Raw genomic sequence first — 22,380 nt, 5'->3', positions numbered from 1 at the left:
AATAATTATTCAAATTACAAGCTGAGTCCAAGTTTATAATAGTATTGTATTACAAGAACAAAAATAGTGGTTTGAATAGGCTAATTAAATATACATGCCTGCCCATTCCATAGACCTTGAAAAAGGAAATAGAAAATTAAATTGCTAATCATCCCCAACTCTTTACCAGTTTTAACATTGGTTCTGGAAAGCTAATGCAAAAGGGTCTTGCCACACTTGCAGTTAGCAAGTCTCCAGGAGATGCAGGTCCCATTGACATGGATCACGACTAGTATTGCTACTGCTTATGTCCTATCTAGCCTGACTTGGTTCACAGATGGTATTGATAGATATTGGAGTTCATGAGTGGATATAGATGAGCAGGTACTTTGTAGTATATTGTGCCCATACTGTTAAAGCCTTAAAGTTCTAAATTAGTATCTTTGACTTACAACAACACAAAAGGAACCCAGTGCAGAATCTTGGAGCTCCAATGGAATATGCTCTTAGCACGTTCCTCTCCTCACCCCACTCAGTGCTGCATTAGCGGGACCTTGCAAATATTGATTAAGATCAGCCCATCATATCTCTATGTAGTAGTTCATTCCTTCTGTTGCAAAGGCATGAATGATAGTTGCCATTTCTATGTCAGATACAAAGTTGCAAACTCCTTATCTGTTGGAGTGAGTGAGAAAGCTTCAACACATTAAAGCTTGAGGTGTGAAATGCAGACATGTGTAGGCCTACAGTCTTGGGATCAAGCTAGGAGAAGGCTTATCCCTATTAAAATAGGTGTCCTATATCTCATGCAGTGCAATCATATACATGTTTACTAGACATAAGCTCTATTACACTGACCTAATTATACCTAATAGCATTGCTGATTCTTAATTCAACTCCAGTTGCCTTATCCACATCCAATAACCAGTCATGGCTAGGCATCAAGTGAATATTGACATTGTTGCCAAGCCACTTTCTTTACCAGATCACTGTTGGTGAGGTAGCTATCTAGATTCTAATTTACATACTGCTCTGGTACCCCCATACTTTTTGTACTCTGTATAATAAATGTGAAATATAGAGCATATAGATGAATTGCACTGAAGATTTGGGTGAAAAAGTATTGGCTGTTTAGAACTGGGGATAAGGGTATAATCCTGTGGGCAGGAGGTGTTTGTTTTTAAAGTGGACCTGTAGTGCTTGCTGCCCTTTGTAAATTCTTCAAGAACTCTAATATGTATGTATAGAATTTGAGTTTGTGCAGTTTGGGAGTCTCGATGTGATGTGTGATAGTTTGAATTATAATGGCTATTTTTAAAATCAATAGTGCATCTACGGTATGAGTATTAATTGTCACTGGTCACTTGTCCTTTTTATCAGCCACACACTGAATATTAATTTCAAAGTACAACTACTAAAGTTTATTATATGACTTCATGATTACATGCTGTATTTCCCAGTGAGGTGACTCATTGTAGTCACCTTGTGATAGATTCCAGGCTTGCGAAAATGTTCAGTAGGTGCAGTTGCAGTGCACCTTGTTGACTCAAAAACCAAACTTGCCAAATGCAAGATGTCAAGGAAACTCTGTGCATGATTAATCCCTGAAAAAACGTAAGGCAATCTTCACCTCTGGTAAGTGCAGGAAATCATCCAGTCTTGGAAAACACCTGTGTGAACCCAACCTGTGGGATCAGAGATGAAGGGGTCACTTTGGAAGAATGGCAAGAACTGTTTGTCATATTGTATCTCACAATTTTTTTTAAAAAAAAAAACTTATTAAAATACAATGTTTCCATTGGGGCATGGGATGGATTCTAGTAAGTACACTGGCTGTCATAACAGGCATGTATAAGTCCTTTGCATTTTGGGCTGTTTAGCATTTATATTTCTGACATGAATTATACTTGAGAAGTACTTACTTATCTGTTTTTCGGTTAGATTATCTAATGCATTACGAAAAAGACAGAACACTTCCAAAAAGCAGAACCACAGTGATTTAATTACTTGCTGCAGTAGAAGAAAAAAAGTATTGGCTGTTATACAAAAAATGGGAGTATACTGCAAATGTGTTTTTTAGAATTGCTTTAGAATAGGTTGACTTCTCTTTCAGGCTTGACTTGTCAGATTGATGTTTTGATGGTTTTATGGCCAAATAGTATCTTGGAAACATACATTAGCTTGCCTCACTAGATTGCCATAAATGTTTAGCGTGCATGTGTCTACAATTGTTTAAAGTAGTAATTTCTAGTGTTCCGCGCTAGGTATGGATATTGCAGAAATAGGATTACTGTTGACTTGTATGAAATGTTCATTCATATAAAAAGGAACACACTTGGGAACATACCCTTGCAAGAAGCTGCAGAAGCATTTCTTCACTTTCATTTTTATATTTGTGAACATGCATTAGCTGGTCAGAAGGACAACTTTCCCTCTTGACCCTTTCCCATCCTGGTTTGTAGTCTAGGGAGGGACTACAATTCTTGCTGAATATTATTAATGCCCCCCTAAGGGAAGAGAAGTTCCCATCATGTCTGAAAGAAGCAGTCTTCAGACTGCTTTTGAAGAAGCCCTTCCTTGATTCCCTGGACTTCAGTAATTATAGGCGAGCGAGTAATTTACCATTTTGGGGCAAGGTAATGAGAGAGCGGTAGCCATTCAACTCCAAGCAATCTTTGCTGAAACTGATTATCTGGATCCATTTCAAACAGGCTTCAGAGTGGAATACTGAGTTGAGACTATCTTGGTCACCCTGTTGGATAATCTTCACCTGGGAATCAATAGGGGGAGTGCATCCCTATTGATTCATTTGGACTTATCAGCAGCATTCAATACCATCAACCATGTTATCCTACTTGACCTCCCGAGGGTGTTGATAGCTAGGGGCACTGCTTTGCATAGTTCTTCTCTTTCCTCGCAGGACAGTCCCAGATGGTGTCACGCAGGAATAGTTATGCCTTGAAAAAGAAGCTATTATGTGGAGTCCCCCAGGGCTCCATCCTATCCCCGATATTGTTTAATATCTACATGAAACTGCTGGGAGAGATCATCAGGAGATTTGGGGCTGGGTGTTAATAGTAGGCTGATGACACCCAAATCTATTTTTCCATAATACATTCATCCATGGGAGGTAGGGCACCTCTGAATGATTGCTGAAGTGTGTACTGGGCTGGATGAGGGAGAATGAACTGAAGTTGAATCCAGGGAAGACAGAGGTGCTCTTCTTGAAGGGTCCTAGTTCATGTATTGAGGTATGGCAACCAGTTCTGGATGGGGTCACACTGCCCCTATGTTCCAGCCTGCCACTTAAGGTCCTTGGAGGGTCATCTGCTGCGACTGCTTAATGTGAGATTGGCAGTCACATGGCAGAAGATCTTTTCCTTTGCTGCCCCTCAGCTGTGAAATGACCTGACAGTTGATATGCGCCTGCTGATTTCTTTGAATGTCTTTAAGCAGGCATTAAAGACTCTATTATTCTGGTAGAATCATATTTTTAAAATCATATTGCTGACCATTATATATTGCTTCTATGCTCTATGGTTTTATTGATTGTTTTATCTTTTAAAATTGCTTTTAACATTTTTATGCTATCTATGGTATTATATTGATTGTTTTTACCTTGGTTAAATTGTTTTAACTTTGTATGCTGTCTAGGGTATTTTGTTCTGACTTTTATACTGTTAGTTTTACTCTACCCTGTGCCTGTTTGGTGCATTCTCTTCCCCTTCTTATTGTTTTATTATGATTTTATTAGAATGTAAGCCTATGTGGCAGGGTTTTGCTATTTTATTGTTTTACTCTGTACAGCACCATGTACATTGATGGTGCTATATAAATAAATAAATAAATAAATAAATAAATAATTTTATAGATAGGTGCGATATAAAAGGAATTATTATTATTAACAACAACAACAATGTGCATGTGTGCGAGATTTTTTTGGGAGTGATGTCATTTGGCTGACAGGGAAAATGAGTGGATTGACAGTTAATTGAACAGGAATTTGGATTCATAATCTAGGTGGGTTAGGTGAAATTGATTTGGATGTGCTCTTCCTATTAATTGGGAGAAATAAATTTTAAAGGAATTTAGAGGTGATTTGGGTGGAAATTTGCTTGCCTTCTGTGAAATGGATGTTCAGTGGAAGCAGGAAACTGGTTTCAAAGGAGTAATTTGCTCAAGGGCACAAACTGTGTCTTATACTCAGGTTCTTAGGCAGGTGATTTGTTTTTGAGCCTTACCACTTTGATTTCTGTGAAATGAGTGTTTTGTTGTAGTAACAATTTTTTGTGAATGGCCATGTCTGCTCATGGGAGTGATTTTGTGATGATAGCCACAACACTTTCTCATATTTACAAAAGTGTCCATAGACCCCCAAAGGATTAGGGATCCCTGGTGTAAACCTTCTGTTTTCTCTTTTCTTGGATAGATGCAGAAGATAGGGGAAAGAGGACAGTGACAGAGGCAACTTTTCATTTGTAATTTAGAAAATGAACAGAAGTTAGAGAAGGGAGATGTGGGTGTACATGTAAGCCCTACCTCCCACCATTCGGCTGTTTTCTAGATCGTCGTGCAATCCTGGGTGTGGGAACTCTAAGCACATTCAGCTGAATGTGCTTACATGAGCCTTCGGAAATCTTTTCCTGTTCAGAAGGCAGCCAGGCATGCAGGGGCATTGGGGGGTGGGTTATGTGCACATCCATATCCCCTCCATACTTAAGTTCCACTCATGTGAAGACAAATGCCTGCATAGGACTGTTGTCTACAACCATAAGTGTTGGAGAATCCCAGAAGCTTTACCACTTCCCAGTGATGACTAATTGGGCAAAGGGGAAGAGGATGTCTGTGTACCTTTGGAGTTTATTGGGTTATGTAAAATAAAGTATGTTTATAGTTTTCAATGCAGAAAAAACCCTCTTTGTTCTTTGGGTATTAATGTTTGGTAAATAAAGGTCTATACTATACATGTATTAGCATACAACATTGAATATACTAATTAGATAGGATTTTCCTGACTACAGTATGAGTGCTGCGCTCAGGACATTACAGTTATCCACCTCTGGTATTTGACATTAAGAGTGCTTAGTATAGTGCTATAGAAATTGTTTTCTGTTTTGGTAATGGAAATCTGTTGTGAATTTCTTGTTGATACCCTTGTGATTTGTAAAGCATCATTGCTCACATCCCTTAGTTCTGCAGTAGTTTAGTTTCTAGCAGGGAGCAAAGGAATTGTTTTATTGTCTGTCGTATCAAATTGTTATGCTGCTTGTTCTAAGTCAGCCACTGGAAAGAGAATTTCAGCTTCCAGTTTTAGAAAGATTTTAATGGTAGTTGTTAAAGTCCAGAAATTAAATAGTTAAAAATAAACAATAACAGCCACTAACAGTTGTAATTCTCCTAGGGGTATATTTTGCATTTTCTGGGGTTGGCTACACTGCTAAAACTGTTGTAACTATTCATGTGCAGGGAAAATGTCTTAATCTACAAAGCTTCTACGATGTCAAAAAGGTAATACAAAATGTCATTCTAGACATTGCCATAGGGCTTTTTCTTTATGTAACTAATGCATTTGAAATACAAAGGCAGTACTGTGATTCAAAAGAATATTTACATAATTCAAAGACACGTAATATTTGGACTCAGTAGTATGTTGGAATGCCTTTGGGTGTACAGTTATTCCAAGCTTCTGTAAGGTGCTGTCTGAGTGGACTGGTACATTCCCATATTAGCTGGACATACACCACCATTTCTGCAATAATGGCAGCCCTTTAGGAGCTGCTAGCATTATGGAAATTGCAAAGAGTATGTGTCGAGTATTGACCCACCGGCACTTGTTCACATAAATGGTATCTTTGTGCAAGTGTGCTTGGCCAAGGGCCTCATGACAGCCCTGCACACTCCCAAGGAGACCTCAGGGTTTGCTGCGGTGTGTTTCAGGTCTTCGTTCTGTTTCTCCTATGGTGTGATAGAGAAACCATATTTCTTTCAATGATGGATTCCCATAACCATTCTTACTTCACCCTCATAAGAGTTTTTGTCATCACTTTGTAGAAGTAATCTACTTTGGCAACTGATTGTGAAAGAATATAGTATGTTTGCAAATTAAGCACGTTTGCTATATTCTTTCTTAGTATGCTGTCTGTAAGGACTTTCCACTTGCATCTGGATTTTATTTAAATTGCAAAACAAAAACAAAAACCAAGCAAACAACAGCAAAAACCACCTGCATCGGTGTGTGAGGGACACCTATAAGGAGGGTTATTTTTGGAAAAAAGGGAAGTGCCCTAGTCAGTAGACTTTTGGTTACGTTCAATGTTGTGCAAACAGACTTCAACTCTGGAGGCAGAACTTTACCGCTGCTGTCCCCTCACACTCCAAATCTTCCTTCAAGCATATTTATGAAGCTGCAATTGCCCTATTCTGCTTGATGGAAGTCTTCTGTCAGTGGAAAAGCACTCGTATTTCCCCCTTTTATTTTTATTTTCTTATTTTTTCCTTCTATATTTAAATAACTGCTGCATTTGCAGCTGAAATTGAATAGTCAAACTTTGCAGTTTCATGAACTGGCTGTAACTAACATACAAAACTGATCTTTAGGTATGCATTGTGCAAAGTGGCCTTTTGATCTGTGCTTTAAATACTTGTTCAGGTTTGTGGCTTCCACATTACTTATCTAGAGTGGCATGGGATTGCATGTTTTGCAATCCCATTGCATGTATTGCAGATATCCTAATGCAACAAATAAGATTTTGAGACATTTGAAAGTTTCCCAGTCCTAATTCTTTACAATTACAGTAATTATAGAATTTGGAAAAGAAAAAACCTGTATTTAAGCCGTCTGATATGAAACATCCAAAATAGATTGCAGTTTTAGAGCTCTAGATACTAATTCTAATTGAAAGATTCTTTTTTACTATTCATCATGGCTAAATGACCACTATAGTGTAGTATTGGGATAATTTTAATTTGAAAATATACTCCCATATACCTTGTTTTACCAATACTTACTACAGCCAGTCTCCATCCAAGAATCTTTAGAGTTGGTGCATAACATAGGCCAGCCTTCTGCAACCTGATTCCCTCCAGATGTGTTGGACTACAACTTCCTTCATCCATAGCTTTGGTCATGTTGCTAGGGGATGATAGGACATCTGGAAGGCACCAAGTTAGGTAAAGGTGACATAGGCCTCCAAGCAAATATTTTTTCTATAAATCCATTGTTCTCAGTGTGTGTTGATGCTGATATTTAATGAACTGTGAGATCTGTATTTATTTGGATTGTGATATTTTCCTGAGCTTGTGAGTTAGTTTTCTATAATGAGGGGAGTAGGGGAAGGAGCGCATGCTTCCAGTCTTCTTTCCCTTGGGTGAAGTATTAATTCAATTGCATTCAGAAGTTTTGGCTTGGCCATTGAGTTGGTTCACACGATCAAAATATCCCAAGCTGTGGGTTATTCACAACCACACAACCCCCACGCCGCCTGAGCTTACACCACATGACAAGCTATGCCTGGTCACTGAATATTCAAAATGGCCACCAGCATGTGCTGCAGCCCACCATGACTTAAGTAAGCTACAGTGGGCTGTTAGGTTGTGCAAACCAGCCCATTATTTGTGCTTGAAACTGACCCACATTCTCTGTATGTGCCAGAGGATTTTATCCTGGGATTTTGAACTTGCAAAAGTAGTATGAGTCTTGCACATTGTCATGTGGGAGTTTCTGCCTGCTTTGCAGTTCAGTGTGAGCTAAGAATTCAGGTGCAGGGAGATTTCTAGTCTGCTGGGTGTTGTGCCTTTCAGAGAGCCATGTACACTTCATATGGAGGCGTTATCTGAAAAAAACTGTAAAGTCTGCTTTTCCAGTTTTGTCATTGTGCATTGCCGGACAGTTGCATTATATACAATCTCCAATGCTCTGTTGTGGTGATTGCTTTTAAAAAGGGAGAGAGATATGCCCTAAGTAGAAAGTGGGGAAACATGGTCTGAACAGCTTTTTTTTATTGTAAGAAGCAGAGTATCATGCTGATATCCAGAACTTCAGAAAAACCCATTACTATGAGTACTATTGCGCTCAGTGAATACAGTAAGAGAGCGCTCAGTCTCAAAAGACTGCATAAATGCAATGTAATTTTAGAAAATTGTGGAGGCATGTAAGTGTGGGAGGGGTTATTTGTCCTTGTTACATTTACATGCCCATAGTACTCAATGTGATAAATATACTTTCTAACATAAAAAGTATTATGGTTTGAGTGTAGGAAAAATGTGATATTTGGCAACAAATGTATAACAGCTGCGGACTTTTCTCTCTCGTTTGTGTGTGTAATATATAATACATACATGTACACAGACACACTGTGTATGTATGGCTTGGATTTGAAGATAAGCTAATTTAAAAGCTAATTTAAGAAAGTTCATGGAAGAAAATGTTCCTGCCCAATTCTCCTTCCTACAGCAATTTGTACCTTCCAAAAAGTCTCTCCAGAGGTTCAGCCCTGCTGAGCAATGTAGAATGGGGCTGTGTGTCCATGATGTGTGTGTGTGGGGGGAAGCTGCTGGGAAGGGTGGAGTCAACCCAAATCAGGCAGAGGTTGGTGTGTTTTTGAGCAATCCCCCCCCCACAAACCCCAGTAGCCTCTTTAGCCTAATTAAGGTTAAGATCCAAGTTATTTTTTATTTTTATTTTCTTGGCTAAAATGGTCCTAAGAATGATACTACTCATCTTCTGATATTACCTTTGTTTTGTGGAGTTATGCAGAAAGTAAAGACAGGTAGTTTTGGGTTTTTTTAAAGGATTTTGGGGTTGTATCCTAAATTTGTTGCCTACCCCGAAAATAAAAAAAAATCACAACTAAGACAGTTATAATCAAAGCTACTATGGTGTTCAAACTTACTTTTGTGCATTAATGCAAAAATGAGAAGATTGTAAAGGAAATAATCACATATTTTAATCTAACATGATACTAATTGCATAATGTTGGAAATACACCTAATTTTGAGGTAATCATTGCAAAAAACAAAACAAAAAATGTCTAAGATAAGGCAGTATCAGAGGCTGAGAGGGCTTGTTGTAAGGCTATTTGCAGTGCATCCTATATATAACTCAGAACTAAGCCTCATGGAATTCAATTGGACTTATTTCCAGGTCAATATGTATGGGATTGTATTCTTGCTGAGTTGTTGGGCAGATGCAAAATTCAAACAGGAGACTTCCTAATTCATAGATCAGTCTCTTAGCCACTTCAGTACACCTGCTTTTTGAACCTCCAATATATATTCAATTTGGACTTTCAGAGAATTCCCATGTTTTCATTTTATATTTATTCTGGCTGTTTTTGAATTCATTTTTATACATTTCCATTAGTAATGATCTGTAGTAAAGTCATTTTGACTGTCATGCTCATTTCTAGTCAACATTGAAGATCTTGAATTCATTACAGTTTTGTGGTGCAGCTGCCAAAGGCCATAGTTGTGAACAAACAGCACCTCCAGAGTATGTAGAAACAAGTTTCCCAGACATGTTGGCTAGCTTGTTCATTGTTACTGAGGAAAGCAGTTTTTCTTAAGGTTTCTGGTTTGTTGAGCACATCATTGGTAGCTGTGATGTTAAAACCTGTAATTTGTGTTGTAATGTATCCCTGCCTCACATATAAAACTGTTGAGCTTGCTTCAGGTTTGGATCTCGAGCATAAATACAAGTTTTCTGTATTGCATACTGATTAATGATTGTGCAATACAGCTCGAGTAAGTTAGTTGCTCCTGTCAGCTCTGAAAATGAACTGAAGGTGAGTAACATAAGCAAATCTTAAATTTCATTGATTTTTTTGCAGAACAAATAATGATATAGGGTAACTTGTACAAACTCAATTAAGCTGACCATTTTTGTATGCTACGAAGGTTAGATAAGAACTGTGTCTTTTTACAGGGCTTAATCAGAATAGATCTTTTCTTGCACTACAATGCCAGCAGCTGTTTAGAAAATGTGGTGTTCTAACTCTGAAATTTTCGTAAGGATATGCTAGAATCCACAAAAACCATTCTGGGACAGCTTCATTCACACAGGGATGAATTTATTTCAGAGCCAAAACAAATCCCAGATTTCAGCTGAGCATTGGGGGAGTTGAGGGGTTCATCCCATTTTCTCTGGAGGTCCAGGTTTGGTGGAAGCCTCAGGCTCATCTCACTCCCCTCGCCATGGCAGAGGGGCAAGCAAGATTGTTAAACCCTGCTGGTAGGAGACTGAGGCAAGATGTTCTGGATCTTGCTATTAGGAAAGCAACAAAGGATAATGCTGGCTGGAACCTGAGATAATGGATCATGTCTAGCCTAGTTATAAAAGTACATTGGCTCTGGTCTGTTTCTAACCATAATTCAAAGTTTGGATTTTAATTTTTAAACCTTAAAATGGCTTGAGGCCTGAAAGCCATAAGGACTGATTTCTCCCACACAAGCCTGCCTAGGACTTAAGATGTGTCTTGGGCCTTCAGGTCCTACTACCTTGGGACATGAAGTGAGTGTGGTGCAGCGCTTGAGGTGATTTCAGCACCAAGTGAAGCTATTCCCCCCCACCCCACCCCAGGCCTTCTACATTTGGGTTAACTCTACTGCTTAAGGTGGTTGCAGTACAGTATAGTACTTTTTATGATTTTATTTTAAACTTATTTTTATTGATATATGTTCTGAGAATCATTTGGGTAGCACATTTCAAATTAAATACATATGTTTAGGTGAAGCCTTAACTTTTCACACAGTTTTCTGGAGGCAAGGAAAGGAATGCTGGATATAGGTATTGGGGTGTGTGAAACTTCCATGTTGTGTGAACAGACTTCTGAAAAACCACTAACTTTTAATTTGTTTAGTGTTGGGGTTATAGTTGTCATGGGGAAGTTGAATACTGGGAAGAAAATAATACTGCATTTTAAGTTTTTACAGGGAAATGTTTTCTCTTAAAGTCAGGAAGAATTTACAATCCAGAATCCACAACAAATTGATTTGCTTTCATGTTCAACAGAGATACTGATGAAGGAGCACTAAGCTAGTCATTTATCAGGCAGCATATAGGCCTACAGTATTCTTCCTCTTGAACCTTCCTCAGTGCATTTCCGTCTTGAGTAGCTACATTTAATCTTACTGAGCTCCTGAGGCTCTTACTCAGGAGCTGTTGCTGCTGCTAATTAAATTTTATGTTAACTCCTACACATGAAAGATATTATCTTAGAGAATTTGAGTAGCTCTATGCCATCTTCAAAAACGGTAGCCCAAGGCCTTTATATTTCCTGGAATGATTCTACTTATGAAGACATGTATTTGCAAGATTGGCAAGACTGAACACTCTAGGCTATAGCTCTCGCTGTTACTGTTGTCTTGTGTTAGAATCACCAACATATTACCTCATTTCCTGTTGAGCAGGGTTGGTAGAACGTTAAAGTAGCCTTTTCTAGCAGATTTTTCATTGTGGAATGATAATTGGCATAGTTTTTTACCTTTTAGTTATGTAAAGATGGTCATGTGACCACTTTAGCCTATGGCAGTCAAACCTATTCTTCAATCAGAATTTTCAGAATAATCAGAATCATAGAAGTCATAAATATGTTATGTGGGCTTTATTTTCTATAAACAAGAGCACTACAAGCTAAATTTCCCTCTTTTTTGCCCTTCTTGGGATCTTAAAGAAGTATAGTTAACTAGCTTGACCTACACATAGCATCTGCGCACGAGAACTTCATTGCTCGGGCACCCCCTCCCAGGCTCCCCCCCGCTCCTCCCCCAGTTGCTTCCCACCACTCCCCCTGCTCACTTCTACCTGCTGCCACCTCGCTCCCTGACTCACAGGACTTACCTCCGAGGAGCAGCAGTTGGACATTGGGCTGAATGGGCCTGAAGCATTTCAGCTGCTTCATGAATAATATGTTTCAATGGCAGCTGTATCACATCTTTCTGCTGCTAAGCAACACTAAGTTCTTTTCATGGAACCTCCAGTGTGCCAAGCATGGCACTGCGCCATGCACTGCCGCATGTCTGCTTTAGCTTTTTTATTTTTAAGAATTTTCATGAGGTTTCCATTGCATAAATCTAAAATAGCCATATATGGCCTATTTCTTGACAGTTGAGGGAGGGCTGGAAAGTAGAGTGGGAATGCTAGAAAACTGGATTGGAAGGGGATTAAAGCTATATGATATGTCTGAGAGATAAAGATTTTTTAAATTATATTTAAAAGGAGTAAATGGGAGAATGCAAAGTGGGTCAAAAAAGATTATTTCACTGACCTATGTTTCTTTTAAAGGTGTATATTGGTGAACTTCCTCAGGATTTCCTTCGCATCACCCCAACACAACAACAGCAGCAGATCCAACTGGATGCTCAAGCAGCTCAACAGTTACAATACGGAGGAGCAATGGGTACTGTTGGGAGACTGAGCATCACTGTAGTGCAGGTATTTTGAAAATACATATTTAAATGTGCCACATGTTTAGAAGTGTGGCTTGTTGTGCTGAAGACAGTATTGCCATGGTCATTGTGCAGTAGCTTTAACAGATTATCACTACTTCTTAGCTAATAAGCACTTTGTGTTGATCTTACAGAGTGAAACAAATTCCACACAGTACAAAGTGCTATTTATGTTCAGAATTGCATAACTTCAAAGTAGCATAATCACCCCCTGAAACCATTCATCAGTATCTACTGTGAAGGCAGTGTATAGGAATTGAGTGAACATGTGTTCCTCATTGGTAGGTTTTTAATCTTCCAACTTTGGGCACTTAAAATTTCAATGGTGGTTTTTAAATGAAACTTTGTACCTAAACATAACATTTTATTTATTTTATTTATTTATTTATTTATTTATTACATTTTTATACCGCCCAATAGCCGAAGCTCTCTGGGCGGTTCACAAAAATTAAAATCATCATAAAACAACCAACAAGTTAAAAATACAAATACAAAATATAATATAAAAAGCACAACCAGGATAAAACCACGCAGCAAAATTGATATAAGGTTAAAATACAGAGTTAAAACAGTATAATTTAAATTTAAGTTAAAATTAAGTGTTAAAATACTGAGTGAATAAAAAGGTCTTCAGCTGGCGACGAAAGGAGTACAGTGTAGGCGCCAGGCGGACCTCTCTGGGGAGCTCATTCCACAACCGGGGTGCCACAGCGGAGAAAGCCCTCCTCCTAGTAGCCACCTGCCTCACTTCCTTTGGCAGGGGCTCACGGAGAAGGGCCCCTGTAGATGATCTTAAGGTCCGGGTAGGTACATATGGGAGGAGGCGTTCCTTCAAATAACCTGGCCCCAAACCGTTTAGGGCTTTAAATGTCAATACCAGCACTTTGAATCGGGCCCGGACCTGGACTGGCAGCCAATGAAGTTGTAAAAGGACTGGCGTAATGTGATCTCGCCAGCCAGTCCCTGTTAGTAAACGGGCTGCCCTGTTTTGTACCAGCTGAAGCTTCCGGACCGTTTTCAAAGGCAGCCCCACGTATAACGCATTGCAGTAATCCAAACGAGAGGTTATCAGAGCATGGATAACTGTAGCTAGGCTATCACTGTCCAGATAAGGGCGCAGTTGGTATATCAGCCTAAGCTGATAAAAGGTGCTCTTTGCCACTGAGTTCACCTGTGCCTCAAGTGACAGTTCTGGATCGAAGAGCACCCCCAAACTACGGACCCGATCCTTTAGGGAGAGTGCAACCCCGTCCAGGACAGGGCAAACATCACCTCGCCGGACAAATGAACCACCCGCTAACAGTACCTCCGTCTTGTCTGGATTGAGTCTCAGTTTGTTAGCCCTCATCCAGTCCATTACCGTGCCCAGGCACTGGTTCAGAACAGTTACTGCCTCACCTGGGTTTGATGAAAAGGAAAGGTAGAGCTGGGTGTCATCCGCATATTGATGACACCTCAGTCCACATCTCCGGATAACCTCCCCCAGCGGCTTCATGTATATGTTAAACAGCATAGGGGATAAAATAGAGCCCTGCGGAACCCCATGGCTTAGGAGCCACGGCACAGAGCAATAATCCCCCAGCACCACCTTCTGGAATCGGCCATCCAAGTAGGAGCGGAACCACTGCAACGCAGTACCTCCAACTCCCAGTTCAGACAACCTATCCAGAAGGATACCATGGTCGATGGTATCGAAGGCCGCTGAGAGGTCCAGGAGAACCAACAGGGTCGCACTCCCCCTGTCTCTCTCCTGACAGAGGTCATCCCACAGGGCGACCAAGGCAGTTTCCGTTCCAAAACCAGGCCTGAAACCCGATTGAAATGGATCTAGATAATCCGTTTCATTCAAGAGTGCCTGGAGTTGTCCTGCAACCCCCCGCTCAAGCACCTTGCCCAGGAAAGGGATATTAGCCACCGGCCTGTAGTTGTTAACATCTTCCGGGTCCAGATTAGGCTTCTTCAGGAGTGGTCTAATTACCGCCTCTTTTAAAGAGGCCGGCACCACTCCCTCTCTCAAGGAGGCATTTACAACCTCCTGGACCCAGCCGGCGATCCCCTCCTTATTTGATGTAATGAGCCACGAGGGGCAAGGGTCAAGCACACAGGTGGTCGACCGGACTTGGCCAAGCACCTTGTCCACATCCTCGGGCCTCAATAACTGAAACTCATCCAATAAAACTGAGCCGGACGGCGCTCTGAACGCCTCTACTAGTGGTGCTGCATTAAGTGTGGTGTCCAATTCATGACGAATCTGAGCGACTTTATCTTCAAAGTGCCGTGCAAACTCGTCACAGCGTGCTACCGAGGGTTCAACTATCTCACGCCCTGGCCCAGAGTGTAACAGGCCACGAACCACTCGGAAAAGCTCCGCCGGACGACACCGAGAAGACGCAATGCTGGTGGAAAAGAACTGCCTCTTTGCCACCCTCACCGCCACAGAGTAGGCTCGATAGTGAGCTCTAGCCCGTGTTCGATCAAACCCAGCACGAGTTTTCCTCCACCTGCGTTCTAGCCGTCTCCCCTCTTGCTTCATCGCCCTCAGCTCAGATGGATACCAAGGAGCTGACCGGGCTCTGCTCAGAGGGAGAGGACGCTTGGGCGCGATCGTGTCAACCGCCCGAGTCATCTCTGCATTCCACAGAGCGACCTGGGCTTCGACAGGAGCACCGGCCAAATCAGCAGGAAAATCCCCCAGAGCCCTCTGGAATCCATCGGAGTCCATTAGCCTCCGGGGGCGGACCATTTTAATAGGCCCCCCACCCTTGCAGAGGGGAAAGGCCGCCGAGAGTCTAAACCTCAGTAGGAAGTGATCCGACCATGACAAGGGGGTAGATGTTAGTTCCCCCACTTCCAGATCACCATCCTCCTGTCCAGTCGAGAAAACCAGATCAAGCGTGTGTCCCTTTGCATGTGTTGGGCCGATGACATGTTGAGACAGCCCCATGGTTGTCATGGCAGCCATGAAGTCCTGAGCCGCTCCGGATACAGCAGCCTCGGCATGGAAGTTGAGATCCCCCAGAACCACCATCCTGGGGGTCCTCAACACCAGGTCCGAGACAACCTCCGTCAGCTCAGGCAGGGAGACTGTTGGGCAGCGGGGTGGACGGTACACCAGCAGAATCCCTAATCTGTCTCGAGTACCCAACACACAGTACAAACACTCCAGACCAGCACTCGACTGAACAGGAAGCCTAGAGAGGGAGATTGTATTCCTATAGACCACGGCAACCCCCCCTCCCCGGCCCTCGAGTCTGTGCTGGTGCTGCACCGAGTACCCAGGAGGGCAGAGCTGGGTGAGAGCAACCCCACCCAGTTCACCCACCCAGGTCTCAGTGATGCATACCAGGTCAGCCCCCTCATCCACAATCAAATCATGGATGAGGGAGATTTTATTCTGGACTGACCTGGCGTTCAGCAGCAGCACCACCAGACCCGAGAGCAAGCTGATATGGCCGCCAGGAACTATCCGGTTGGGGTAGGAACCAGAAGAGGGAATAGCTGTAAGGAATCTATCCCTTACATGTTTATTCTAAACATGTATTTAGAACATCATTATAGTAAGCCTCTCATGAACATGAAAAGTTTAGTAGGGCTGTGGTTGATTTGGAATAATAGGTTAAATATATTGTAATTGAAAAAAATGTTAAATGCAGGAATTTCAAAAGATTTTGGGGACACATTATCTAGAGTGATGTTCTTTTGCTCTACTTATGCCTTGAAAAGAAATGCAGAATGTGCTCCCATAGTTTTTTAATATACCCAGTGAGCCCTAAAATCAATTACTAGTAGATTACAGAAAAAATGCCAAGTTACTATATGTAAGAATTAAAGAAAATGACTATATGACAATCTTTTTTGTAATGGTCATTTTATATTCTGATAAAGTATTTAAATATAATGCTTATGTTTTTCTTTGAAAATATGTGGCAGTACAACTAACAACTTATATCCACCTTGCCCCTACCTCTGAACAGGCAAACGAGGTAGAGCTGTGGCCCTGCTGATGGTCTGCCAGCTGGAGCATTGGAAGATGAGCTACCAGTTGGAAAGAGGAGGGAGAGCAGGTCTTGGAACCCTCTCAGCTCTTTTAGAGAGAATTTCTTGGGACCCAGCTGGAAGAGCCATTCCCGAAAATTGAGTAGTGGTCAAGCTGTAGACTTGCTATCTTTCTTCCACCCCAACCCCATTAGTTCTGAGCTTTGAAAGAGGCATGGAGTGGTGGAGTCATTGCTAGGAATAAAGATTAAACGTTGCTCAAATTTGTGGAGATAGGAAGCTGCAGAATCTTCGCCCACCATCCCACTATATGTGAGCACCCATTCTAGTGACATGACTAAGCCGAGGAGGTCATCTTTAACCGCAAAGCTACTGAAAGCATTCCTATATTTCAGTGTTACTTAACCTGTATATTGTTTGAGACCAGATAGATCCCTGTATACCCTAGTTACATCTGCATAGAGAATATTTACTCTGATGCTGACCCACAGTGCCCCAACCCTAGATCTTCAAGGAAAGAAAAGTGAACATTTTATTAGTAGTGACTTGATATTTCGTTACTATTATTCACCTTGAATTTTGCCCTTTTTTTGGAAAGACATTTTGGTTTGTGAGTCCTTTTAAGTTTGGGCATGGCTTTTAGCTGTTCATGTGCTGATCACTCTGTGTAAAGTGTTTTATATTTTATTTTATTTATTTATTTAAAACATTTATATCCTGCCCTATATCATTAAGATCTCAGAGCAGCGTACAGATAAAAAAGCATACAGTATAAAACAATAAATATTGTTTTCAATATTTGTTTTAAATATATTCAACTCCCATGCTCTCAGTTTTGTCACTGATAGGACCACACACAAGATGTAAGTCTAAACAATAGTTACCTCAAAGCTTTATGAATTAAGACGTACACATGCAGCTGTGTGGGTATATATGCAGCCCTTTATGTGGCGCAGAGTGGTAAGCGGCAGGTACTGCAGCCAAAACTCTCCCCACGGCCTGAGTTCGATCCCAGTGGAAGCTGGTTCTCAGGCAGCCGGCTCAGGCCAACTCAGCCTTCCATCCTTCCGAGATCGGTAAAATGAGTACCCAGCTAGCTGGGGGAAAGGTAGCCACGACTGGGGAAGGCAATGACAAACCACCCCGCTTCAAAGTCTGCCAAGAAAACATCAGCAAAAGCAGGCGTCCCTCTAGGAGTCAGTAATGACTCAAGTGCTTTGCACGAGAGGTTCCTTTCCTTATGAAGACAGTGGGCTTACATTGAGCTAGTGTAAATCACTTGGCAGAAAGCCCTGATTGTAATTTTTACTCTAACCAACTTCGTTTATAAAATTATGGTTCTCATTGGTTGATACAACCATTAATATGTTGATTACAACTGAAAGACATTGAGATTTCAGTATAGAAAATGAATGAAAAAGTAATATCAAAGTGATTAATTCCTTTTGTGTCTGTGTTTCCTTAGGCAAAATTGGCAAAGAACTACGGCATGACACGCATGGATCCATACTGCAGAATACGACTTGGCTATGCAGTTTATGAAACACCTACAGCTCATAATGGAGCCAAAAATCCCCGATGGAACAAAGTTATTCAATGCACTGTTCCTCCTGGGGTGGATTCTTTCTATCTTGAAATATTTGATGAGGTCAGAGCTCTGTGTGTGTGTGTGTGTGTGTGTGTACTTGATTTAAGATTGGCTTAGGGCTGAAGAATGCCTTTTGGGCACAACTACTGTTTGGTTTCAGTTCATCCTAAAGAGACTCTTCCTGCTGCATCATTTTTGCTTCTTGCCCTGGGCAGTCGGGCTTGTCATCTCGGAACCTTTTTGCTGTATCTTGCTTAGAGCCACTTCATATTCAACTTGTAGCAGCTGTTTTAACAGCCTCCCCCCAACTGAACTCACAGCAAAGACAATTGTCATTAAGCTAACAACTTTTTCTGTAAATGAGAATAAGTGAGCAGATTAAAGAAGACTTTAAACATATATCAAAGCACAATGTTATTTCCCCAACACCAACCAAAGTCCCTCAAGGTTAAAGAAAAACTTACTTCCCTTTGCAGTTGCTATTAATATCCTCCACATTAGCAGTACAAAAAGATACATTTTTCCTAGGCATGACAATTCTTCAGGCTTCTATCTTCTTTGCTCATATACAAAAGTTAGATCCCCCCACCCCTACAAATCAGGAAGCCCTTCATCCTCATGCTGGCAAATCTCTAAGGCTATGGACATTATTGAACACTGTCATAGCAGTAGTACTAATTATGTACTAACGTAAATACATGGCAATGCAACATCATTAGCACTTGTTAGGAAAAGGGAGAAGCAGTGATTTGCTTTTGTGAAATTCAGCAGAAAATTTTGGTGGTGTGGTCAACTGATGAATTTTTCACAACAAATCACTGCTTTTCCCCTTTGGCTAGCAGTTGCAAATGATATTGCGCTAACATTGGTTTGCACTAGCATGACATCAGTAATTTGACAGCGTTGGATTCTGCGTTACATTTCACTGACATGGTAGGCAAAGAAAAGGTTCTACTTTGTGACATCCTGTAATTTCTTAAGCATTGTCATATGATTTCTTCAGTGAAAAAGAGGTGAAGATTTTACTAGAATGATTTTAAGAACCTAAGAAGAGCTCTGCTGGATCAGACCAAAGTCTGATGTAATCTATCATTTTGTTCACATAGTGGCCAATCAGAGTTGCTTCACATAAGCCATTCCAAATTGTACCCAAATGTGAAGCAACTCTTACTGAGTTTTGGACTCTGCAGTCTTTTAAGCTGAACTTTCTTCCTCTCAAAGCTAACTTTTAATGCAAATTTGGGATTCTGATCCTTGGTAAGAATGTAAGAAGAGTCATGCCAAATCAGATCAAAGGCTTAGCTAGTCCATCCTTCTTGTTCATGCACTGACCAACCAGCTGTCTATGGGGAGTCTACAAATAGGATATGAATGTAATAGCACCCTGTTGCTTGTGTTCCCTAACAACTGGTATACAGAAGCATACTGCCTCTGAAACTGGGGGTAGCATGATTAGTAGCCATTGATAGCCTTATCTTCCATGAATTTGTCTAATTCTTTCTTGAAGCCATACAAGTTGGTGGTCATCACTGCATTTTGTGGTAGAGGCCTCCAAAAGGCAATCATCTTTTGCTAGGATGTTCTTCTGTTTCTCTAATGAACATTGGGTCAGATCTAGATGAAGGTAATTAAACTTATTTCCATTGAGGTGGGTGGAACAAATTTAGTCGTGAATTATCCTACTGATTTCAGTGGGTAAAAAGTTCAACTAACTTAGTCTGGATCCATCCTAGGCAAAATATAAAGGCCAACAAGATAGGGTCCTTTCAAAAAGAACGCACACAAACACATACAAGAACAAATATTTATTGAACCATTGCCTTTCATTCCTTTGGTTTATAATGGTCCTGCATCAGGGAAATCAGAATAAGAGTAGTAGGGACTGTTAGAAAGTTTACACACTATTGTATCACTTATTCCCTATATGAATTTGGTTGTTTGCTTGCAGCAGCATGAAGTAGATTAACTCCCAAATCTCTTTACTGCTGCATTTTATCCCCCACCTTTTCTTCTACTTTTCTGAACATGTAATTATTTCATATCTTCTTGGGCTCAGGAGAGAGGATCAGTAAGATTTGGAATGACATTAAACTCCTGTAGTTTAACAATAATATTGTTAGGTGATTGCATACAGTTTTTAGGTTGCTGTAAATATTTTTTTTAAAAAAAATATGGTGTTGAATGCTATTTTCCAAGGTCTGTCATTATCGAAGTGAAATTCCATTATGAGAATAAAAATATTTTAATTTCTAAACATTTTTTTAATAAGCAAAAGACTTTTTGGTCATTTCTCCATCATATGTTTGTGGCTACGGTTCACAATGGGATGCACTTTAGAGCAGGCTTGGGCAGAAAGTAGATCTCCAGAGCTTTGGGACTTCAACTCTCAGAAGCCCCTACTAGCATGGACAATGCTCAGGAATGCTGGAAGTTGAAGTTCAACATATCTGGAGATCTACTTTCTACCCATCCCTGCTTTAGAGGACTACTTGTCTCCTGTATGAAGGTGAAACTTGCATACAGGTGAGACTTTTAACTTCTGTTAATTTTTTTTGTCAGAAACTCTGAACCCCAAGCTCCATTATATTTTCATGCCTCTAAAGTGAATGGGTAAATGTCAGATCACTTGGGTTCAAGGCCACCAGGCCTCCTCTAGATAGTAATGTTGGCACAGCTGCTTCTGCAACTTACAATGCTAATAGAAAGAATTCTCCTATAGTAAGTGTTTACTTTTATATTAAATCCACCACCTTTGAGGGAATCTTCAGAAGTTGCTTTCCAGTTCATATCAAAGTTGTTACATTTCAGTAAATCTTGGTGTACTGTGTTCCTCTAATCTGTTCCTCAGAAGACAACTAATTTTCCTTCCAGGGAGTAAGTTAGGTCTATTCATAAAGAGAGATGTTATCATTTATGGATTAGACCTAACTTACTCCCTGAAAGGAAAATTAGTTGTCTTCTGAGGAACAAATTAGAGTAAACTACACTGAAGGCACTTTGATTTTATGTGAATGTTGCTTGACTCCAATGTATTACCTTTAAAGTGGCAAAAATTTAAAACTGCTACAGTGATACTTACAGTATTGTGCAAAAGTCTTAGCCCGCCCAAGAAAATTATGTTTAAAGTTATTTTTCTGGGCATAAAGTTAATTCGCTTTTGAAAACACTATATAACATCAGAATAAATACAAAAACATTAATACAATTAAAAAGTAACAGAAATTCCTTGTGTTTTCCAAAAAGTTTTCCAGACATCTTGTGAGATGGCTAGAAGAACACAGGTTTCTTAAACCTCTCCTCAAGGCTCAGATAAATGGCTTCTCAGAGTGGCCTAAGACCTTTGCACAGTACTGTATTCTGTCCTTTTAAGATATTTTCCTTATATTTGAAAAGTTGTGAATTTCTGGATTCAATGACCTAAATATTTTTATTACTCTTCAGCGAGCATTTTCAATGGATGATCGCATTGCTTGGACGCACATTACTGTTCCTGAATCATTGAAACAAGGAAAAGTAGAAGATGAATGGTATAGCCTAAGTGGAAGGCAGGGAGATGACAAAGAAGGAATGATTAATCTGGTCATGTCATATACGGTAAGCCATGTGACAACTAGTTACTTTTGTGCAGAAGCTGATACGTTTGATGAGGAAATGAGAGGGGGAAAGGCTTGGTTGGTGTTGGATCAAAGTCTAGGCTTGTTTCACATTTGGGAATTATGAACCTATTTAATTCGACCTATGAACCAGCAGCGTCCCTGAATTCATAGGGCATGGTCCAGGAGGGTATGCAGACTTTTTGTAGATCTCTTTTTAGAATCTCCAAATTACTTGTTAAATTTCCCTAAATTTAGAAAGCATTTTTGGATTTGAGAAAAATCAACGATGGCAGTTTTTCTTTAAAGTGTTCTTGCACCAAATCTCCAAATTACTTCTGAAGCTCATGGGATTTTTTTTTTAAAAAAACAGGTTTCTATGAGGGCAGCTGATAAAAGGCATCTTTGAGAACAGCAAACCCTTAGATTTATTTAGTTAATGCTTTATGAAAGAAATTTATCTAGGTGTTTACAATACAAGTAAAATCAACAACATAAAACTAATAAATGAGTCAACACATGATAAAATACACTATAAAGTATAAGAGGTAAAACCGTACTGCAGGGACAAAAATTCAAAAATATTTTACAATACTTTACAAGCTTTAAAAAGCCTGGGAGAACAGGAAAATCAGTCTGGTTCAAAGCAGATAGCAGTATGGGTGCATGAGGTGAGCTTCCTTTGGGGGAGCATTCCAGAGCTGTGGGGCCACCACTGAAAGAGTGCTGTCTTGTTTCCAATCTCAGAGCCTCAAAATGAGGTACACTTGAAGAAGGTCT

At 40.4% G+C, this 22,380-nt stretch overlaps 1 protein-coding gene across 2 annotated transcripts in view; it reads left to right on the top strand.

The window, feature by feature from the left end:
- Positions 1 to 22,380, top strand: part of TOLLIP (toll interacting protein) — a 45,388-nt gene that overhangs the window by 9,056 nt on the left and 13,952 nt on the right. For both annotated transcript variants that reach the window (XM_063117110.1, XM_063117111.1), the window contains exons 2-4: positions 12,260 to 12,409; positions 17,885 to 18,067; positions 21,449 to 21,601. In XM_063117110.1, the coding sequence (XP_062973180.1) occupies positions 12,260 to 12,409; positions 17,885 to 18,067; positions 21,449 to 21,601 (486 nt within the window). The remainder of the gene's footprint in view (positions 1 to 12,259; positions 12,410 to 17,884; positions 18,068 to 21,448; positions 21,602 to 22,380) is intronic.

This window comes from Elgaria multicarinata, chromosome 2 (genome assembly GCF_023053635.1).
Source record: "Elgaria multicarinata webbii isolate HBS135686 ecotype San Diego chromosome 2, rElgMul1.1.pri, whole genome shotgun sequence".
Taxonomy (NCBI): Eukaryota; Metazoa; Chordata; class Lepidosauria; order Squamata; family Anguidae; genus Elgaria; species Elgaria multicarinata.
Note: the sequence above shows the minus strand (reverse complement) of the source record. Positions and strands in the feature narration are given on the sequence as shown.